Raw genomic sequence first — 21,199 nt, forward strand, 5'->3', positions numbered from 1 at the left:
AAATAGTTAATTTATATGAACACAATTTTAAGAAAGAATTTCTCATACTTAACAAAGAATGTTCATCTAAAATTTATTTAAGTCATAAATATAAAAATTGAATTTAAATGGAGTCAGTTTCTTAAATCGAATCTGGTGTAATTCAAAAATAACAAAATCCGATTTTTAATTTTTTTTATCAGTTTAGTGTCCGTTCTTATGATTTTGTAAATCAATATTTTCAGTTCTCATTAATTTTTCCTGTTAATAAACACTTCTACAATGAGTCACATTCTATTAAATATTTGGAACACATGTCACTCTTTCAGTGTGAAGAATTCTTGATTTGACCAACATAAATTTTATAACTCACTTTCTTTTTTAACCTTCTTTATTTGTTGTGTTCTGTGTCATATAGGTGTGCCTGGTAGTGTATTATGTAAAAACTTCCGTTAATGCAGGGTCCATATTGTAAATAAGAATAAATTGGTCATTTTCATGATATTGAATAGTATGAAAACACATGATGCAGTAACATATTTATGCAGAATCACCTGAAGGATTGTGAACAACTTGCACACAGAAACCCTAATATTCCCGAGGGCATCATTGATTCAAATCTCTACATATAACTACAAAAACATACATCGAAAGACAAAAGCAGGTAAAGAGTAGAAGTTCTGTTCGTCATCACAATTAGTAATTTCTATCAATCTAGTCCTCAGCGGCATCTTCGATTTCTTCATCCTCTGGAACTCCTCGGAGGTAAAGAACATTGTTACATCTAGAAACAAACAATGAAATAAATCAGCCAATGTACTAAGAATGACATACTCAAAGAAGCATAGAGTGACCAAGTGGGCTCAATTAAGGAAATGCATATATGTACTTTTCTGTGGAACACTGTTATGTTGATCCTGTTCAAAAAACACCAAGATTGTAGCTGTTTTTTCTTAAAATAAATTAGGCTAAATTAAATTTTAACTTCTTCGTAAATTTTGGTATTTTTAAACGAGTCACTATTAAAAAAAATCATTTTATTGTTCAAAATATTTTTTATTCTTATCTAAGTACCCTACTATTTGAATGGATGGCCTCACTGCTTCCGTCTTCCCGTTTCAAACTCATCAATCAACTACACCTTTTCTCTCCAATCTCCTCCAACTTACCAGTCAATTTGCTTCTTTCCACTCCAAGAACAAGTTTTCCAAGAGTGAATTGACCGGCCAGTTGAAGGAGGATATAAAGGGAATAAACAACTTGATCGTTGAGTTGGGGACGGAAAACGAAAGTAATAGTTAAGCCATTCAGTTTACCACAAAATCGAACGAGTAGCACAAACATAAAAATTATTTTGGACAACTTGTTCAATTGAAAATAAAACGAAAGTTTGGAACAGCAACTCAATTGAAAATACCAAAATTTATGAGATACTTAAAATTAATCAAGCCAAAAAATTAATATGCAACAGGATACAAATACAGGACAAGGATGACAACATTGGCAACGATATTTTGATGGAGTAACATAAAGTAGCTTTTACTTTTGATAAAGTAAAAGCGTCTAGGTTCATATCACCTTTGTCCGCTTAAGCAACATAATTCAAACACCATATATCACGTTATCGTCAAGCTACAAAAATGTTACAGTGGAGAGTAAGAGAAGTCTAGTTCCCAAAATTAAGAACAATTTCAAAACACAGTGAAATCCATGATGAGAATTTATTTGTGTCAGCAAGGGGTGTTTCTAATTCAGTTGGAATAAATGTTTTACATGTATAGCCATTCAATCTGAACACAAAAACGAACTACAACATGTTTGAAGCCGTTCAAATAGAATATCAAACTCAACTCCAACCCAATCCGATTGAAAAGCAATATTTATTGAATAGAATGGATTCATTTTCTAGAAGTTTTTGTTTCCCCTAATAATATTTTAAACGAACATTCTTCAAATAGCACAATATCTCTTGAATATTTTTTACCGTTGGATCTATTTGTTCTGCATATTTTCTTTAAAGAATTGCTCCTTTAGTTACTAGTTCATTTTCTATGCCACCTAAATATATGAAAATAATTGTTTATACAAACCTGAGCTTGATTATTTAGTTAAATATATGAAACTAATCTAGAACCTACACAACATAAAGCCTTCAAGCATCTTTAGTAGTAATGAAAGGACATCACTTCTTTAGTCCTTTTTGTTAACTATATGCACTAAAAATTTAATTGGGGTAGCTAAATGGAAAACCTAAAACTAATTTGAACTAACAAAAAGTGGTTTCTCAATGGATTGAAAAATGTGCGTTAAGTTCAGTTGAAGGGTTTCTCAAACACAGCATTAGCGGTTTAAAAAGCATGGATGAGATTTGAACACCAATATGTATTAGCAAAACATAAAAAGCACTAAACATGAACAATAGTTTATAAGGAATTTACCTGATTAAAATTTCTCCCAAATTTCCAGTAAACTGTCCCTCAATGTACTCCTCAGTGTTTGCCAGCTACGGAGAAATCCACAGATAATAAAAAATATAAAAAATATTTATATATCAACTAAGCCAAGAAGCTTAAAATATAATTATTATACGGGAACAAACACCTCAGAATTTAAGTAGAATATATACCTGCAAGTTCATATACGAATCAACAGAAACCAGATACCCTGAAAATAAAACACAGTGAAGACATGATAAACAAAATGAAATCCATGCAGTATTTGACTACCTTAGGAATAAACACTGAAACGAAAAGTTTAGTAATGAAATAACAATAGAGAAAATTATCCATAGCAAAGCATCATACCCTTGTACTCCATTCCCCACTTGAGTTTCACAATTACAGGCTTCCCGGTCAAATTATTCAAGAAAGGCTTGGGATTAACTGGTATAGTCTGCAAAACACGAGGTAAAAAAGAAACTTAAAAAACTTAGAAAATAAGGCACAATCAATCGCACGCTGGGATCTTTTATACCCAAACAACATTGGCTAGTGCCAGAAGCACAGGGAAAATTGAAATCGCTCAGTTATGGAGATGTGGGTTATGTGAATGAAATGCATGGAAGATGATGAGCGAGAATGGGAGGAAAAAGAAGGCACTCACAGCCATAGTAGAACGTTATGCTGTGCTCTACAAGATCGCAATCGCTGAAACCTGGTACTGTGAAGCTACAAGGGTAGAAACTGGTAATTAGGGTTTTGTAACCCGAGCCATCGAAATAAAAGGAAATTGGGATTTAGGCCTTTTTGAACAGCCCACTGGGCTTAGTTTGTTATTGCCAATTTTTTTTCTCATATTAGAGCATGTAGAACTTAAATTTTAAGATTTGTGTTTGTAAAATAAGTTTTATGTTTGTGATAATAAAAAAAAGTTGTTTTTTTCTTGAATCTATAAATTTATAACTTAATAATTATTTTTGAACAGCTTTTTACAGTTCATTCACACTTTTTTGTGTAAAAGAAGTTTTTTTTTCATCCAAATAAATTTAATCATCTTAATAATGCTTTTTCTAAAAAGTATATAAATAAATTTATAATGGATTATATATATATATATATATACATATATATATATATATATAATTTTTTACTGAAATAATATAGAATTCTCACCTATCTCAAACACACAACAAACTCTAATAATCTTCTTCTTTGCATTTCCTATTTTACCTTTTTCTCCACCTTCTGTTAACCCTTTTTTTTCCCTCCATCTCAGAGTCACTCTCGTCTTCTTCATCAAACATGTTTTTTCCTTTTCTCTTATTTGGCCACCATTACTATGCCTACAGCTGGAGAAATGGGCCTCCTTCAAATGGACAAATCAAGTTTTCATTGGGCTCTCAAAATGGAAACCTAAAATAAATAACATTAAGGCAAATTCTCCCACACCTTACCTTCTCCCTTCAATTCATATTAATTGTGAAAAAATAGTTTTAATTTTTAAAAATTTAAATAACTTTAAATGAAGCATAATATCACTTATTTAAATAAGTAATTCGCATCCATACACTTTTATTATTTTCTAGTTGTAACTTTTGAGATAGTAGTTTTGTCATTTAAATTGAGTGTGAGATACTTAACAGAAGAATTCGTTGTACTTGACGTTCCATTGCGAAAATATTTTTTTTTTTTAGTTTTGTACTTCATTGAGTTATTTTATTTTTTGTTTTGTTTTGTGGTTTCCAAAAAAATGAAAAAAAGGAACACAAGAACCACTAGTAAAAACACCACAAAACTTATTTCAACCACCAACGTTCACCATCAGTCACCACAATCAATCACCACCTCTTGAAAAATAAGAATGCATCACACGCTCCACGATACTCATAAGAATATTATTGAAATTAAAAAAAAAAGTATGAAAGTACAAAGAGAAAGTACGGAGGTGGAGAGTTGTTGCGGTGACATTGGAAGTGAGGTTAAGAATGGGAAGATAGGTTCTTAATGGAGAAGATGAAAAGAAAGGTAAAATTATCATTTTGTTTATTCTATGGAGGTGCAAGAATAAGATATGGAGGTAGAAGAAGACAAATTCTCCATTCACCTCCATACATCTTTCTTGCACCTTTTTATTTTTGTTAAAAGTCAGTGTTATCATTTTTAAAACTTTTAAATAACCGTAGAGGAAACATAACGTCACCATTTTAAATAACTTCAATTGTACCCTCGCACCTCATCCTTAATTTCAGCTGCATACCTCATTTCCAACCGCAACAATTCCATTTTTCTCCTACCACAACATTTGAGAAACCAGTTCCATCATTTAAACGAGAGTTGACGAGAAGATTCATTGTATCTCCAATGAGAATATTTTTTTTAAGTTTTGTACTCCATTTTTATACATTGTTGATTTCTTATGGATTTTGTGGCTTTCAAAAAATGAAAAAAAAACAAGTAACGAGAACACAACCACCATCAGTAAAAACACCACAAAACTTATCTTATCTACTAACGTTTACTGTTGGGAATTAAATGATAGTTGGAATTGAAAACTGAAAAACCTTTATTAGAGAAACTGTGTGTTATATGATGTACACTAATGAACATAAATGCACACCTATTTATACACTCTTCTATTTAGCTTATTCCAACACTCTTCCTTAAGCTAAATTCTGCAACACTTCTAACTCCTAACCACTCTCTTAGTTCTTCAAATCTGTCTAGTCTAAGTGGTTTGGTGAAAATATCAGCCACTTGCTCCTTGGTGTTGCAATGCTTCACTTCTAACTTTCCTTTTCCAACTTGTTCCCTTAAGAAATGGAACTTGGTCTCTATGTGTTTACTCCTCCCATGTGAGATTGGATTCTTTGCAAGGTTGATGGCTGATTGGTTGTCCACACAAAGTTGCACAGGCTTGACATGATCCAGCTTCAAATCATTAAGCACAGATTTAAGCCAAACACATTGACAAGCTGCCTCTACTATGTACTCTGCCTCACAAGATGAGAGAGCAACTATAGTTTGCTTCTTAGAACACCAAGAAATTGGTGCTTTCAGATATTTGAAAAAATATCCATTGGTGCTCTTCCTTCCCACTTTATCACCACACCAGTCTGAATCACTCCAAGCCTCCAAACAGTCTTCAGATTCATTCAAGCTTACTGGAAACAGTAAGCCATACCCTGTTGTCTCCTTAAGATACCTAAATATGTGCTTTGCTGCTGCCATATGAGAGACTCTTGGATTACACATGAATCTGCTTATTAGTCCAACTGCATAGCTTATGTCAGGCCTGCTGTTGCAGATGAACCTCAAACTTCCAACAATCTATTTAAACAAAGTACTATCTACTGCAATCTCCTCCAAGGCTTTTGTCAGTTTCAAATTTCCAGCAGTAGGCACCCTAGCTCCATTGCATTGATTCATATTGAATCTGTTGAGCACTTCATTAATGTACTTCCTTTGATGCAGGATAATACCTTGATCTGTGTATACAAATTCCATTCCCAAAAAATAGCTAAGCATTCCCAAATTTGTCATTTCAAAAACAGCCTTCAATCTATTTTTGAATTGCTCAATCTCTGTCATTGAGCTCCCTGTGATTAACAAATCATCCACATATAGACATACATAGATTAAGCTTTGACTTTGTGACTCTCTTACATACACTTCATATTCTACTGAACACTTTGTGAAGCCTAGCTTGAGCAAAAACGAATCTATCAGTTTATTCCACACTCTAGGAGCTTGTTTGAGTCCATAAAGTGCTTTCTTAAGTTTGAACACTTTGTGGTTGGCATCCTTTGCTTCAAAACCTGGTGGCTGAGTCACATAAACCTCTTCTTCTAAAATTCCATTCAAGAATGCAGATTTAACATCCATTTGATAGATTTTCCAGTTTCTAGAACTGGCCACAACAATCACCAATCTAATGGTTTCCAATCTGGCCACTGGTGCATAGACTTCAGTGTAGTCTATTCCATGTTTCTGCAGAAAACCCTTAGCAACTAATCTTGCTTTATGCTTGGCTATGCTGCCATCAGACTTGAGTTTTATCTTGAAAACCCATTTGACATCAATTGGTCTTTTTCCCTTTGGCAAAACCACTAATTCCCAGGTTTCATTTCTCTCCAGTGAGTCCCGCTCTTCAATCATTGCATTCTTCCACTTTCTATCAACTATTGCTTCCTTCCAAGTGATTGGCTCAATGTCTGCCACAAATGCTAAGTGAACCAACTCTCCTTCATCAGTGATCAAATTATCACTGTAAACTTCATAACCTGTTAATCTGGAAGAAGGAAATCTTTGCCTTTGTGATCTTCTAGATTCTGGCTCAACAGTATTTTCATGTTCTTCATCTTGTTGTTGTCCACTATCTTCTAAAAAACAATGAATCTGTTTTACAGATTTACTCCAATTCCAGGATGCATTCTCATCTACAACAACATCTCTGCTGATGAGAATTTGCTGGTTTACTGGGTTGAACAACCTGTAAGCACCTATTGGAGGATATCCAATTAAGATAAGAGCTTCACTCTTATCTTCCAACTTCTTCCTCTTCTCATCTGGAATATGCTTATAGCACAAGGAACCAAAAATTTTCAAATGACTAACAGTTGGTTTAAGTCCAGACCAAACTGTTTCTGGTACAGCTGCCTCCAATTTTTTTGTAGGACACCTATTGAGAATATAGGCTGCAGTGGTGACAGCCTCTCCCCAAAAGCTATGAGGCAGCCCTTTGCCTTTGAGCATGCACCTTGCCATATCAAGCAAAGTTCTATTTCTTCTCTCTACAATTCCATTATGTTGTGGAGTGTAAGGAGCTGTAACTTCATGTTCAATTCCTTTTGCAGCACAAAATTCTTCCATCTCTTTGGAATTGAATTCTCCACCTCCATCAGTTCTGAAAATGGTTAAGGCATAGCCTGATTGCCTTTCAACCTTAGCACAAAATTTTACAAATCTTCCAAACACCTCACCTTTCTCCTTTAATAGGTAGATCCAGATTTTTTTGGTGAATTCATCCACAAAAGTAAGAAAATACCTATTACCTCCAAGTGAATTGCTATCAAGAGGGCCACATACATCTGAGTATACAACCTCCAAAGGCTTCTTTGCTCTTTGCAGTACAGAGTTCTTGAAATTCTTTCTTGATTGCTTCCCAAATAGGCAACCTTCACAAGTCTTATGAGATAGGTTGATTGGTGGCAACCCTGTGACCATTTGTTTACTGCTCAGTTGGTTCAAACTCTTGAAATTCAAATGGCCAAATCTGTAGTGCCACACCAGATTTGTTTCCTCCTTATTCCCAATTGAAGACAAGCATTGTGCAGTTGATGTATTAAGATTAGTCTTAAAAGTCCTATTTTTAGACAAAGGTGCCTTAAGAACTAACCTTGATTTCTGATCATAGATCTTGATAGAATTCTGCTCCATTGACATTTTGAATCCCTTTTCCAGTAGTTGGCCTAAGCTGAGAAGATTATTCTTCTTTGATGGCACATATAGGACATCATTCATACAACCAACTCTTCCATCTTTACAAGTGAATCTGACCTTGCCAATTCCTTCAACAAAGATCATACTATTATCTGCAAATCTCACACTGTTTTTGACATTAGAATCAAAATCAATAATCCACTCCCTGTTTCCAGTCATATGATTGGAACAGCCTGTGTCTAAGTACCAACTTGGAGCATCTTCATCTTGATTTGTAGTGGCCATCAATAATACTTGATCTAACTCAGAATCTTCATCTTCTTGAGCTAGATGTGCTTCATCTTTCTTGGAAAATTTTCCAGTGTTGTTACTGTTATCAGCTCCCCAACATTCAGCTGCAAAATGACCATACTTTCCACAATTATAACACTGCAGTTTTCTTTTATCATGGAATTTCTTGGATCCATGATCTTGACTCCCTCTACCAATAGCCAATTTCTGCTTCTGCACACTATTTTGACTCTGGTTCTGATTGCTTGAAGCAGGCCAATCACTTGATTGACCTCCTCTTCCTCTTCCTTTCTTTTTCCAGCCACTTCTTCCTCTGCCTCTGCCAGCAGTTTGAGCCTGGAAAACTTGCTCTACCACCTTTTCTTTACCTTTTCTTGAAAGTAACCGCTGCTCATGTGCTTCAAGAGAATTCTGGAGTTCTTCTACTGTCATTTCATCAAGATCCTTGGATTCTTCAATTGCCACAACAATGTGATCAAAAGCAGGAGTCAAAGTTCTAAGAATCTTCTCAACCACCTTTGAATCAGGAAGCTGTTCATCACAGCCTCGCATGGAATTTGCAATTGCTTGGATTTTACCAAAGTAATCACACACTGATTCTTGATCAATCATGGACAACAATTCAAATTGTCTTCTGAGTGATTGCAACCTCACCTTCTTAACCCTACCAGTATTTCCATAGGTCTGTTCCAGTATGTCCCAAATATGCTTGGCAGATTCAGCTTTTGAGATTTTCTGGAAAATGGCAGCTGAGACACACTGATGCAGTAATATCCGTGCCTTGCAATCAATCTTTTTATTTTCTTTTGACTGCTTCTCAGACCTTTTCTTCTGCTCCTCTGTTTCAAGCTTGGTTGAATCTTGAAACCCAATCTTGACAGCTTCTTCTAATTCTTGAAAATCAATAATGGCTTCCATCTTCACAATCCAATCATCATAATCTTTCCCATCAAACACTGGAAGACTCCCTGGAACCACACCAAATGCAGCCATGACAGCTATCACCTACAACAGTCAACCTTCAATTCTTGGCTTGCAAAACAGCAGATCCTCCTCTGCTCAAAGTTCCAGCAACAGTCTTACCCTCATTGGCAGGAAACCACACAAGTCCCCTCCCTATGCTCTAGATACCACTCTGTTGGGAATTAAATGATAGTTGGAATTGAAAACTGAAAAACCTTTATTAGAGAAACTGTGTGTTATATGATGTACACCAATGAACATAAATGCACACCTATTTATACACTCTTCTATTTAGCTTATTCCAACATTTACCACCAATCACCACAAGCAATCACCGCTACTTGAAAATGAAAAAGAAAATATTACATTCTTCACCATACTCATAAGGATAGTATTAGAATTAAGAAAAATATGAAGATGCATGGAAGGTATAGAGGTGTCTAACATCTGTGATACCTTTATGTTTTGGTTCGGCGTACGTAGTCCACAAGTCCATTCTGACCTTTAATTATGCTTTTCTTTGTTTCTTTTCTACTTGTTACTAATTGGACTGAACAAATTTTTGTTTTGTATAAAAAAATAACAAAATGGAAGCATGATTTCGTGTTACACTTTTACACTCCAAATACCATTCATAACACAACAGAAACAAATTTCAATTTCGTCATTGTACACAACAAAGTCAAGGATATTTTTGTCAAACAAATAAAAAGGTCAGGGTATGGACATAAAAACGGAGCGTGAGAATAATAGTATCCTTACTATGATATCTTTAAAACCCAAAAGATTTGCAGATAATTTATTGGAGGCAGTTTCTTCCTGCACCCCCACAATTTTGTAAATCCCGAAACTGACATTCACCTGTTATTTGAATTCGGGATTTGGGAGTGTGCTACAGATTCATCAATCTGAAAGTGAATCATGTTGCTTTCCAGATGAGAGGGGTGTTCCAGAAGCAAAATTTGCATAAATTATTGATTTTTGGATTGTTGAAACCAGAAGCCTAATTTCTATTACGAATTGGTTGATCTGGAATGATTTTTTCAATTATGGATCTTCTACATTTTTTAATTTTGGATTAACACTATCGTTCATGTACTATCAAAAGCACCAATCCGAGAGATTACCGAACGCACTAATCTGAAATTTAAACGGAAGCCCAATCTGAAAATTTACCGGTTTTATAATCTGGAATGCAAAAAAGTAAATGTAGAGTTTTATTTAGAGATAATTTTGTCTTTGTGCAACCTTATGGGGTGCAGGAAGAAAAATGTAGGGGTGCAGGAATAAACTGCCTTTATTGGAAACAGTTCTAGACGGATCTATCCAGGCCCAATTATTAACTAATCCTTGTGGCATTCCTTTCTCTTGAAATAGAACTTTATCAAAGTATATTACTTTGTGAAACAAGTTAACTTCAATTTATTGAAAATGTATCACAGTTACTTTTCAATCACAGAATCAAAATGAATGATTATCTATTTGACTTTTATGGAAAATTATATTAAAAGATTTATCTTACATTATTTTTTAAAAATAGTATAATTTATTTAATAAAGAACACAAAAACTAATTTCCAACTTTGTCAATTAAGATGAACAAATAATAAATTTAAATTGAAACAAACAAAATCAACATATTCAATACAATAGCTTGTGAGAAATATAAAAAAATATTATGCTCACTTAACCAGGTCAATTAAATGAATTAGACACATGTTTTATAACGATGTTATTTAGTAAAAAATAATTAAATGTTTTAAATTCTATATTATGTGTATCAATTAATTGATATAGAGGCTTCTAATAAATGTTAATAGTCATTCAATAATAGTGATAAAACCATATTAATGAGGTCATTAAAAGAAAGAGAATTTGGTATGACTGAGAATGTAAGACACTATAATGTATTCTAGTTTTTTTTTTTTTTGGTTAATTTTTGGTCAGTTTTTAATGATAGTTATAATTAGAATAACTATTGAAAGTTACATGTCAAAGTAATTATATTAAAATTTGTCCTCTCACATGTGCAACTTTTTTGTGTTTGTTTTTTTTATTATCACGGTAACTTGCATTTAATTATATATTAAACAAATTAATCATACCTTAATTAATTAGGATTTATTTTCCACACCAAACATCAGATTCACAATTTCAAAGAAATAGTTCAACAACATTTTTGAATCCACATATACTTTGCATAATTAAAATCCAAAGTCATCTTGAATCAATAATCAATATTTAAAATCCAAAGTTATCTAGAATCAATAATCAATATGTAAAATCCAAAGTCATCAATATAGAACCAATAATCACTATGTAATTAACTATAAATATAACTAAATATATTAAAAAATAGTTTAATGTTTGAGTCTAAAATTTGTATGCTATTAAAGAATTGAAACATATTTACATATAAGCTAACATAAGTTCATAAATAATCGTTAGTGTATTGGTGTATTAGTCAATTATAATTTATAACATATTTAACTCCCATATCAATTTCAAAGTTCACACAGTTGTTATAATAATTATATTGTATAGTAGTTACATTTACATCCTCTCGGTTGTTTATAAAAATACAACTCAAATGAATATTATTAAATCAATTAATTACAATACAAAAATAAAAAAACAATGAGATTAAAATACATGAGTTGAATCCTTGTGAGTTTATACAATATTTTACAGGTTATAAATTAATAATAAATGGAAAAAGGAGAGAAAATACTAAAAGAAAATCATCATCAAATAACAATCAAATTTAGAGACCGAAATAATTAGTCACTATATTGACTAAATTAAATATTATTTTAGAAACTAAAAAAATTATTTATATATAAAGTGGTTTCTATTATTAATAAAAATTCATAAAATGGTATCTAAATTGATATCTAAATTAGCTACCAAGGTTTTTGACTACTAAAATTTTAGATTCTAAATTAGTCTCTAAAAGACTAATTTAGAATATAAAGTAGTAAGTAACTAAGACCTTGACATCTAATGGTTAGATAGCAATTTAGAAATATTTTATAAGTTTTTATTAATAATAGAATCTACTTTAGATACCAATCATTTTTTTAGTCTATAGAATGGTCTCTAATTTAGTCAAATAGTAGCTAATTATTTTGTCTCTAAAAATAATTTTTATTTAATGATTTTATTGTAGTGAAATTATAGAAAGTGTGAAAAGAAATTAGAAAATGATATTCTGATGTGGTTTTAGAACACATGTAATGACAATTTTGTGATAAATCATTGTTGAAAGTGTGACTAACAACAAAACCAAGATTTTACAGTAAAGTATTGTTAAATATATCAAATAATAATGATTATTGGACAATGATCATTATAAAGGAATTGATTAGAAACTGCTTAGAATCAACATGTGTATATGTTATTGTTAATGGCAACCCAACTAGAGAATTTAAAATGAAAAAAAAGATATTAATACAAGGGGAATGAGGCCATGAAGGGAGGAAAATTGCATAGGTAAGCAGTGAAACAATATGCAAAAGCAAAAATGAAGGGGGTTTAGGTATTAAAGACTTTAGTCAGTTCAACACAACTTTATTAGCAAAATGACCTTTGAGGTTGGGCAGGGATGACAAGGGACTGTGGGTTGATATAATTAGGTCCATATATAAAATATGGAGAGATATGATTGAGGATAAGATGAGTAAACATGAATCTCTATGGTGGAGAGATATTAAAAGAATATCTAATTCTCAAAATGGGAAGACATTTGAGCATGGCAGGTTGCCTTGAAGGATAGATTCCCTAGATTGTACGCCAAATCAAACCAAAAGGGATTTCTCATAGGACAATTAGGCGTTTGGGATGAGGGTTAGTGGCAATGGAGGATCATTTGGAGGAGACCTTGGTTTGTTTGGGAAAAAATTATAGTTAAAGAAATGTTAAGTCATATAAGGGGTATACAATTCCATTGTGATAAAACATATGAATGGTTGTGGAGAAGAGATGATTCGAGATAGAACATAATTAAATTTGTGTACATGTTAATTTCACACAACCAAATAGGAGAGGAAAATAATTTTATATCAAACTATGGAAGTCTAGAGCCTTACCATCAACCATAGTTTTCGGCTAGCGAGTGTTCAAGATAAAATTGCAACAATGCATAACTTATTACGTAGAAACATTCAACCTCAAAGGTTAAATTGTGTTATGTGTGATAGGATGATTGAATAAACATACCATTTATTTCTTACATGTAATGGAAGCTATGAAAATATGGGATATGGTTGCTAGTTGGTTAAGATTTATAACAATACATAATGTGGATTTGATTTTGTGAGGTTTAATAAAGAGAGAAACAATATTTTAAAAATTATATGGATTTCCATAGTTTGGAACATATGGACAATGAGAAATAATATCATCTTTAACAATAACATTCTAGATGGACAACAAATCTTCATGATGGTACAGGTAAAAACGTGGGCATGGATAACATCCAAATTTCCAAAGACTCTCTTTTCTTATTTTGATTTATGCTTAAGTTCTATCACATACATTCAACTGTTAAGCTAAATGTATCAGGCTTTCAAACCCAGATTCAAAGTGTTTTTTGCATATTGGTAGGGCTTCAACTTTGCTAAGAACATATACACAACATCTTAAATTATTCATCAATGCCTGTGAGGTTGTTTCACTGGGTGGCTTCATATGGTTTTGATTTTCACAACCTTTTAGATATTCTCAACACAAGTGGTTGAGGTTTCAAATATGAAAGAAATATCATTTGCAAAGTCATTGTTAATGGTAGAGTTTAACTTATCCATATGGATTGTAGCAAAGTTTTTTGCATTGTTGTATCGGGTTATGATTAGAGAAACTTGAAAATTAATTTATTTTTGTCCCTAGTCCAAACTTTCGACCTCCTGGTAAGGAAACTATTGGAATAGATCATTACCAGTGTTTTTTTATATAACAACTGAATTTTCAGCATAGACTATATTATAATATTATAACAATCACGTCAGCGATGAGTGAACATGAAATATCTAACATTATATACTCCATTATACGCGTTGAAATATGTTGGTCTTGGTGACTCTGTTATGTGTGTGAGCTATGATCTTATATAAGGGTTGGAACACTCCTGAAGTGTCCCTTTTAATTTATATTTAATCATTACCGATCAGAAAAAACAAAACAAAACATTATACTCCATACTGAAAATCCATTTGCCACATAAAAAAATTAACAAGGACTCATTTAAATAGTTTCCATACTATAAGTACTTAGGAGGTCAAACATATTTAACTCAAATATGAATGACTTTTTGCATAGTTGGGTGATTTTTTTAATATGAATACAATCCAACTCTTGGTCACTATGTGTTGAACTTAAATAGCATACATACATTTTTTTCTCTTGAATGCGAGTTGAAACACCTATAATATTTTTTTATTGCTGATAAAAAAAAGTTATTAAAAATGTCATAAAGATTTAATTTTATGCTAGTGTGATTTCATAAATTTTCAAATATTTTTAAAATTATATAAAATTTTGCACATATATATCTAATTAATAAAAATACAAAAAATTAACATTTAGATTGATTAAATTTATATTTTATAAAAAATTTCGAAGATGAAATGAAATATTTTTCCATTAACTATATATAAAATAATTTTTCATACTAACACTTTTAATTTGTCCTATAAAAACCTATTTTAGATGTACAAATAATTAAAAATGCATAGTTTATATTTTTTAAGGAAAAATGTATTTTATACTATGAATGGATAAGGAAATTACATATTAACTCTACATATATTTTTTTAATTTAACCATTAAAATAAGATTTAACATTCTATATTCATTATCTTCATTTTGTATATATGACACTGACATGAGTAGCTTGTTAAATGTATGTTTGACTATGTTTGTGTGTGTGTGAACTTTAATTTCTTTTCTATTCTTTATTAAATTTTATATTTGGCCTGAATATTCTTAGCTGAATTTGTAGCAGTGTTCAACTCATAAGATAGAATTGTATATAAAATCCTGCACAAGAACTCTTCCTGTGCAATGTAAAATTGCAATAAAAAAATGTTTTTACAAACTGTATTCCCAATGTGTTGGGTCTTACACAACCCTAATATTAATAATGCAACCATTCTAGTGTCTCTGCAGACACAAATGACATAAACTCCGCTTAGCATAGAATCCCAAAGTTAGGAATTTATGATCCCAAGTTGCAGCACAAGAGGTTGCTTGCGTTGTTGATAAAGCCAATTGTCACCTGAAAATCGAAACTTGGGCTCCTTTGTGTCTTTGGTGCCATTGTGATCTACGTAAACCGTGTCACCCGGCAACAAATTTTGAATGCCTACTAGGATGTGGAAAATATCAATATAATCCTTGCATTACAGAGATGATTACTGTTTCATGTTTTCTCTTTCATTGGGGCATGCTACATGTGAGAGCCAGTGAGTTAACCATGCAACCTAAAATAATTAAAAGAATAAAAAGAGATGAGATTTTATGCTGAATTGCAGCTATTCAGCGAATTGTTTTCATAAATCCATGCCAAACTTTGCTAGCTATATGCTTAACGTTGAAGTTTGAATGAAGGCAAGTCTTCCTTCCAGCTTGTGTTTTGCTAAAATAATAGTCAATGAAATCAGACTTTTCATTTTAACACTTAAATGTAATTAAGGTCAACAAAATCATACTTATCCTTGGAACTTGGTCCTGTCCGTTTTCAGTTTTAAATCCAACTGTGTTCTCATCAAGCCATGCTCACATTGTGAACCAGTTAAGCAGAAACTGGCTTTTGGAAAAAAAATAATGACACCAATAATGCAATATATTGCAATTTCAATTAAATAATTATAATTAATTACATAACACAGTGTACAACAATATTATTTTATGATTATATGAATGTAAAAGTTAGATTTTAGTTGGTAAAGAGTTATATAAGTGGAGGTATTTAATGAAGTAATAGGGTGACAAGTTCTGTAACTAAAAGTGAATTATATATAGTACTTTTTCGTGCTACATATATGCATTGAAAGTGATTATCTACTGATTCTAGTTCTGTTCCAAAAGGTTTCAGTGACGGAGCAAATTAAACTCAAAACTTGGGTTCTTCAATGTAGCAAACCTTTCGGCGACCGCAGCGCGGTCGTCTCCACTGCTCATGCACACTGCAACTTTCAAGATTGTTTTTTTTAACCTTTCTTTAGGGTAATCTCGTGTGCATAGCTAAGTTTGCTTTTTGTCGACCCATAAAATTAATTGTTTGTGGCCATCCCCATAAAAATTGCATTATTGACAACAAGATCTACCATAAACATATGCAACACTCTAATATTTTAGTACTCCTCAAATGTATACAATAAAATATAGTTGAAATGAAATAATCTATGGTAACACCATCTTTTGCAATCACAAGCAAACATCCCCACCCTTTTTTCAATCTTGTACTTTTCCTATTTTCCTACCACTGGTTTGCCTAACTTAGTTCTCTCTCCTGACTTGTGAAAGTAAAGAAAAAAGAAATATTTAATCAAGTGGGAAAATGAAAAGCGAGAAATGTGGTGGTGGAAGATAGAGACATAGAGTGAAGTTAAGGAACAGAGAGATGAAAAGTGAGTGAGATATTTTGACAGGAAGAAATTAAGAGTTAGGGGACTCCAATAAATGGTCTTGAAAAGGGAAAACGAAGCCACGAGGCTGGGGTGGGTTCTAGACACCTATCTGACCTCTCCCGACATTTGTGCTCTCTCTCTCTCTTGGATCTCTATGTGTATTTCATTTTTCAACAACACTTAATCAAATACATGCACCATCAAAGATAGTGCCCCAGGAACCCCACAAGCTCTCAGATTTTATCACCTCCTCTTTATGATCTGAACTTTTACCAAACCCCATTCAACTTACTCTAGATTTTAAGGCCTTCATTTCTCCCTCCCATGCTGCATTAACACCCCACCATTTGTAGTCTTCTTCAGTATACAAATAATATGCAGAAGTAGATCCTTTTGATTTCATAAACGTTATCCTTTTTTTTGTTCTCAACCGAAGAAAATCAGTTTTTGATCCAATGAACAGTTTTGACCCCCAAAGACAAGACTTGTTGAAACAGAGATGGCAAGAGAGAAGACAGATCACGGGTGCACCTTCAACTTCCTCTTCTTTGGCTTCCTATGTTGGTAACACCACCACCACCACCATCACCAATTCTAACAACAAGTTCCAAGGCTTCCCTGGGCTTGAGGACGATGATCTTGTCTCCACTGTGGTTCCCGCTGTGACAGTTGTGCTAGAGGGTCGTTCCATCTGCCAGCGCATCAGCCTCCATAACCATGGTAGCTACCAAAGCCTGGCCAAAGCCCTACGCCAAATGTTTGTGGAAGACGCCGGAGACAGTGATGATCTTGACCTTTCCAATGCCATTCCTGGCCACCTTATTGCCTATGAAGACATGGAAAACGATCTTCTTCTAGCCGGTGACCTTAGCTGGAAGTAAGCACCGTTCCAACGTTCAATAATTATTAATATTGCTACTCTAGTACTTACTTCTCTTCCTTAGTTATGAGCTTTTATGTTTCTCATTTACTAACACCTTTCATCGTTATTAATACTATGCAGGCCACATAGGAAAACGAACATTTCTTTTTACACTTTTTTAGATCATGTTTGAATTGTAATTTTATCTCACTTTTCTGAGATATTTACAATCAAAATTATGCAGATTGCTGGAAAACAGCACAAAAGTATATAAAATCATCCTTTCTTATAATTATTTCTGATATACATGCAGTGACTTATTTTGTATATATTATTAATTAGGGATTTTGTACGTGTGGCAAAGAGAATTCGTATAATTCCAACCAAGGGCAACTCAAGAAAAGGTACAACGAGAGCAGCTAAGTGATGATAACCTGCAACTATGGTGTATTGGGAGATGTTTTGAGCATGTAGAAACTGATGAAATAAATTGGAGTTTGAGAAGAAAATGTGTTTCAAGATGAGGAACGTGTGATAATGTTAGCAAGAAATGCTGGTTACTAGCTAATTAGTTCAATTGGAAGTACATGTAAAATCTGTGTGCTTGTACGAATAAAATCCCCGGTTACCAATTCACGTATTATTCACTACAAGTACTCTTCGTTCAGTACTGAGGAAAATAGAATTTGGTTCCACAGTCGGTGGACGGTTACATAAATGTAGGTTTTTATAAAACAATTTTAATTTGTTTAGCATAAGCGTTAATTTCCATTTACAAGATTCATATCTGTGTGTAAAATTTAGTATAATTAACATTTTCAACCTAATGTACAAGTTAATTAACTAAGACTTGTTTATATTTGAATTAAAATTTTACCTTATTTTTCGTTTTAAAACCCAAATATGATATTTTTCAAAACAAGTTTACAAACGAAAAAAAAATGGTAAACAAAGTTTAAATCAATCGTGATTTTAGGTTGTTCATAATCAACACTAAATTTAATTTGACACTTTTCATTTAACATTTATTCATTTAACATGTGTTTCGAAAAAAATATATATATATATATATATATATATATATATATATATTATTTCGACAATATTCTATGATATTTCACATTGTTAAAAATCTAAGTATGAATAAAAAGTTTCATATAACAAAGTTAAGTAATATATAATAAAAAGTCTCAAAAATATTAAATGTGTTATCATCATCTTTTGTATAAGTTTATTCTCATTATCAGTGTTAAATCTCATCTGTCTATTCTCTATTTAAAAAATTTCAAAATTGATATTCAAACACTTTATGAGTTTACACTCATTTGGTATTAAATATCTTAATTTATTCTTTATGAAAAATTAGGTCGTTAGTTAAAAAATGTTTTTCTAAGCAAGAATTGAGGAATGTTTTTCATTATATCTTGTTTACCTCTTTCTCTAATAAACATATATGTATATACATGAGCTTTTTTGTCAATACTTTATGTGGGAATAATGATGTTTGGACATTTTATTTGTCTAAACACTCGATTAAGACTTGTCATTTTTCACATTTTGTAGGATATTATTACAAGTATATAAGAGTAGGTGTCAATTAAATTTATGGATATTCAATAATCACTTTTGCTATATTGTTAATTGCAGTCACAAAGGATAATGTAACTTTAAATTGGAATGGTAAAATGGCGGCTAAATAGAATTAAGACACCTTGCTTTGTTTAATTAACTTTTGGTTTAATTAAACATTTAACTAAAGCAAGTCGATGAGTTGAGGACCAACCACAAAGGAGTAGCCTCTGACAAGCTTCATATGCATATATTAAAGTGTTGAAGAATTGATTGAGGCCAAAAGCCGTACGAGAAAATTTAGGTTGGTTAGTTTGTTCTTCATTTTGCTCAAAAGAAGATACAATATATGAGAAGATAGAAGTAACCATAAACGAAAACAAACTGATCTCCATTGAACTGAAAGTGGTCAAAAACTAGTTGAAGATGTCCTTAATATAATATAAATGCTCCTCCCGGTGGATACCCACAAAGACACGTTGGGTGATGCTGATTAAGCCCATTTCTCCTCATAATAAGTGGTGTTTCTTAGCTTATGCATATAATGGTCCATATGCATATCATTAAAGTAACAGTGTCTTATGGAATTTTCTTATATGTGCTCCCCTTTCAGTGCTCACCATGGATGATTTATGCTTTGAAACTTATCAAATTTCAATATTCATTAAACACTTTCACTATTTCAACTTAAAAAGGTTCATATCATCTATGCGTACCTATTATATGAAAATCCAACAATAAATTGTTTTATATTATAAGAAGTGGAAGAAAAAATAATTTTTAAAACGTATCACTAAAAAGAATCATTAAATAACAACTAAATTTAGAGATAAAAATAATTAGTCATTATATTACTTAAATTATATATTATTTTAAAAATTAAAAAAATATTTTTATCTAAAGTGTTTTCTATTATTAATACAAATTTATAAAATGGTTTATAAATTGATATCTAATTTATCTATCAAAATTTTAGTTACTAATATTTTAGATTCTAAATTGGTTTCAATTTATCTTTTAGGGATTAATTTAAAATCTAAAATATTAGTAGTTAAAACTTTAGTAGCTAATGATTAGATACCAATTTAAAAACTACTTGACAAATTTTTATTAATAATACAATCTACTTTAGATATCAATAAAACTAAAAGGGTTTCTAATTTAATTCAATAATAACTAATTATTTTGGTATCTAAAATTAATTACAATTTGATGATTTGTTGCTGTAGATATAAATAGATATTTATGAGTAATTATATCTTAGAAAAAGAAATAATTTTTTATTAAAATGTGAATTCATGTAAAAATATGAAGAATTTTAACTAAGTAACATTTTCTATTATCTATATCTCTTATTATTTATATATATATATATATATGCGTCTCACACCAATAATTCCAAAATTAGAAATAAATTAATTTTATCTAATATTCACAAAACTTGTGTTATGTTTAAAACGAAATACACAAATTGATTTTAGTTTATAGAAATGCTTTAATTGAACTTTGATGTTGGATATTAGTTTTTGCTAGCATATTTGTCTGATTAGAAAATAAAACATGAGGTTATTATAATGCATTATATAATTAGTGTAGACCCATGATGTCTATAAGAACAGGTTACTTTATGTTAGACAACAGCTATACTAATAAAGGGAATGCCTAACATCTTTATTTGTTAGTAAATGACTTTTATTATGTAGTGTTATTAAAATTTCATATATATATTAATAGAATATTCAAGATAACATCCGTACCATTACAATAGCCGTTAAAGTTGATATTCACTAATTTAACTCATAGCTCACAGTAAAGAACAACTTAAAATCACGGTTCGAATTGGTCTTATTCGAAAATAAACTTATCATTTTTAACAATTACTATATGGCCATATTAGTAATACTTTAGTTATTCAATTAGTTAATTTTTACTTAGCAAGATTCTCCACCTACTAACATGTGTTTAGTTTTCGCTAGGGAAAAAATATTTAGCAATAACGATTCATGAACATTTTATATAAAACAACAAGAT

General features: G+C 31.6%; 2 protein-coding genes across 2 annotated transcripts; one reads left to right on the forward strand and one right to left on the reverse strand.

Moving 5' to 3' along the window:
* Positions 1-483: 483 nt before the first annotated feature.
* On the reverse strand, positions 484-3,220 carry LOC137807331 (probable small nuclear ribonucleoprotein F). Its single transcript, XM_068607935.1, has 5 exons — positions 3,082-3,220; positions 2,784-2,871; positions 2,606-2,643; positions 2,418-2,482; positions 484-763 (listed from the first exon to the last, which is right to left on the reverse strand). Exons 1-5 carry the CDS (start codon positions 3,085-3,087, stop codon positions 694-696), a joined length of 267 nt encoding a protein of 88 aa, XP_068464036.1. The 5' UTR covers positions 3,088-3,220; the 3' UTR covers positions 484-693.
* A 13,588-nt stretch (positions 3,221-16,808) lies between these two features.
* LOC137805894 (auxin-responsive protein IAA33) lies at positions 16,809-18,240 on the forward strand. The gene is made up of 2 exons (XM_068605781.1): positions 16,809-17,614; positions 17,942-18,240. The coding sequence occupies exons 1-2, from the start codon at positions 17,193-17,195 to the stop codon at positions 18,024-18,026; spliced, it is 507 nt and encodes a 168-aa protein (XP_068461882.1). The 5' UTR covers positions 16,809-17,192; the 3' UTR covers positions 18,027-18,240.
* Positions 18,241-21,199: the final 2,959 nt, after the last annotated feature.

This window comes from Phaseolus vulgaris, chromosome 3 (assembly GCF_000499845.2).
Source record: "Phaseolus vulgaris cultivar G19833 chromosome 3, P. vulgaris v2.0, whole genome shotgun sequence".
Lineage (NCBI taxonomy): Eukaryota > Viridiplantae > Streptophyta > Magnoliopsida > Fabales > Fabaceae > Phaseolus > Phaseolus vulgaris.

Excerpts from the sequence above, each read along its gene's own strand:
- LOC137805894 (XM_068605781.1), top strand. The coding sequence starts at position 17,193 with ATGAACAGTTTTGACCCCCAAAGACAAGACTTGTTGAAACAGAGATGG. Across the intron at positions 17,615-17,941 it reads GCCGGTGACCTTAGCTGGAA|GGATTTTGTACGTGTGGCAA; the intron begins GTAAGCACCGTT and ends ATTATTAATTAG.
- LOC137807331 (XM_068607935.1), bottom strand. Across the intron at positions 2,644-2,783 it reads GTGGGGAATGGAGTACAAGG|GGTATCTGGTTTCTGTTGAT; the intron begins GTATGATGCTTT and ends TTTTATTTTCAG. Across the intron at positions 2,483-2,605 it reads ATTCGTATATGAACTTGCAG|CTGGCAAACACTGAGGAGTA; the intron begins GTATATATTCTA and ends ATTTCTCCGTAG.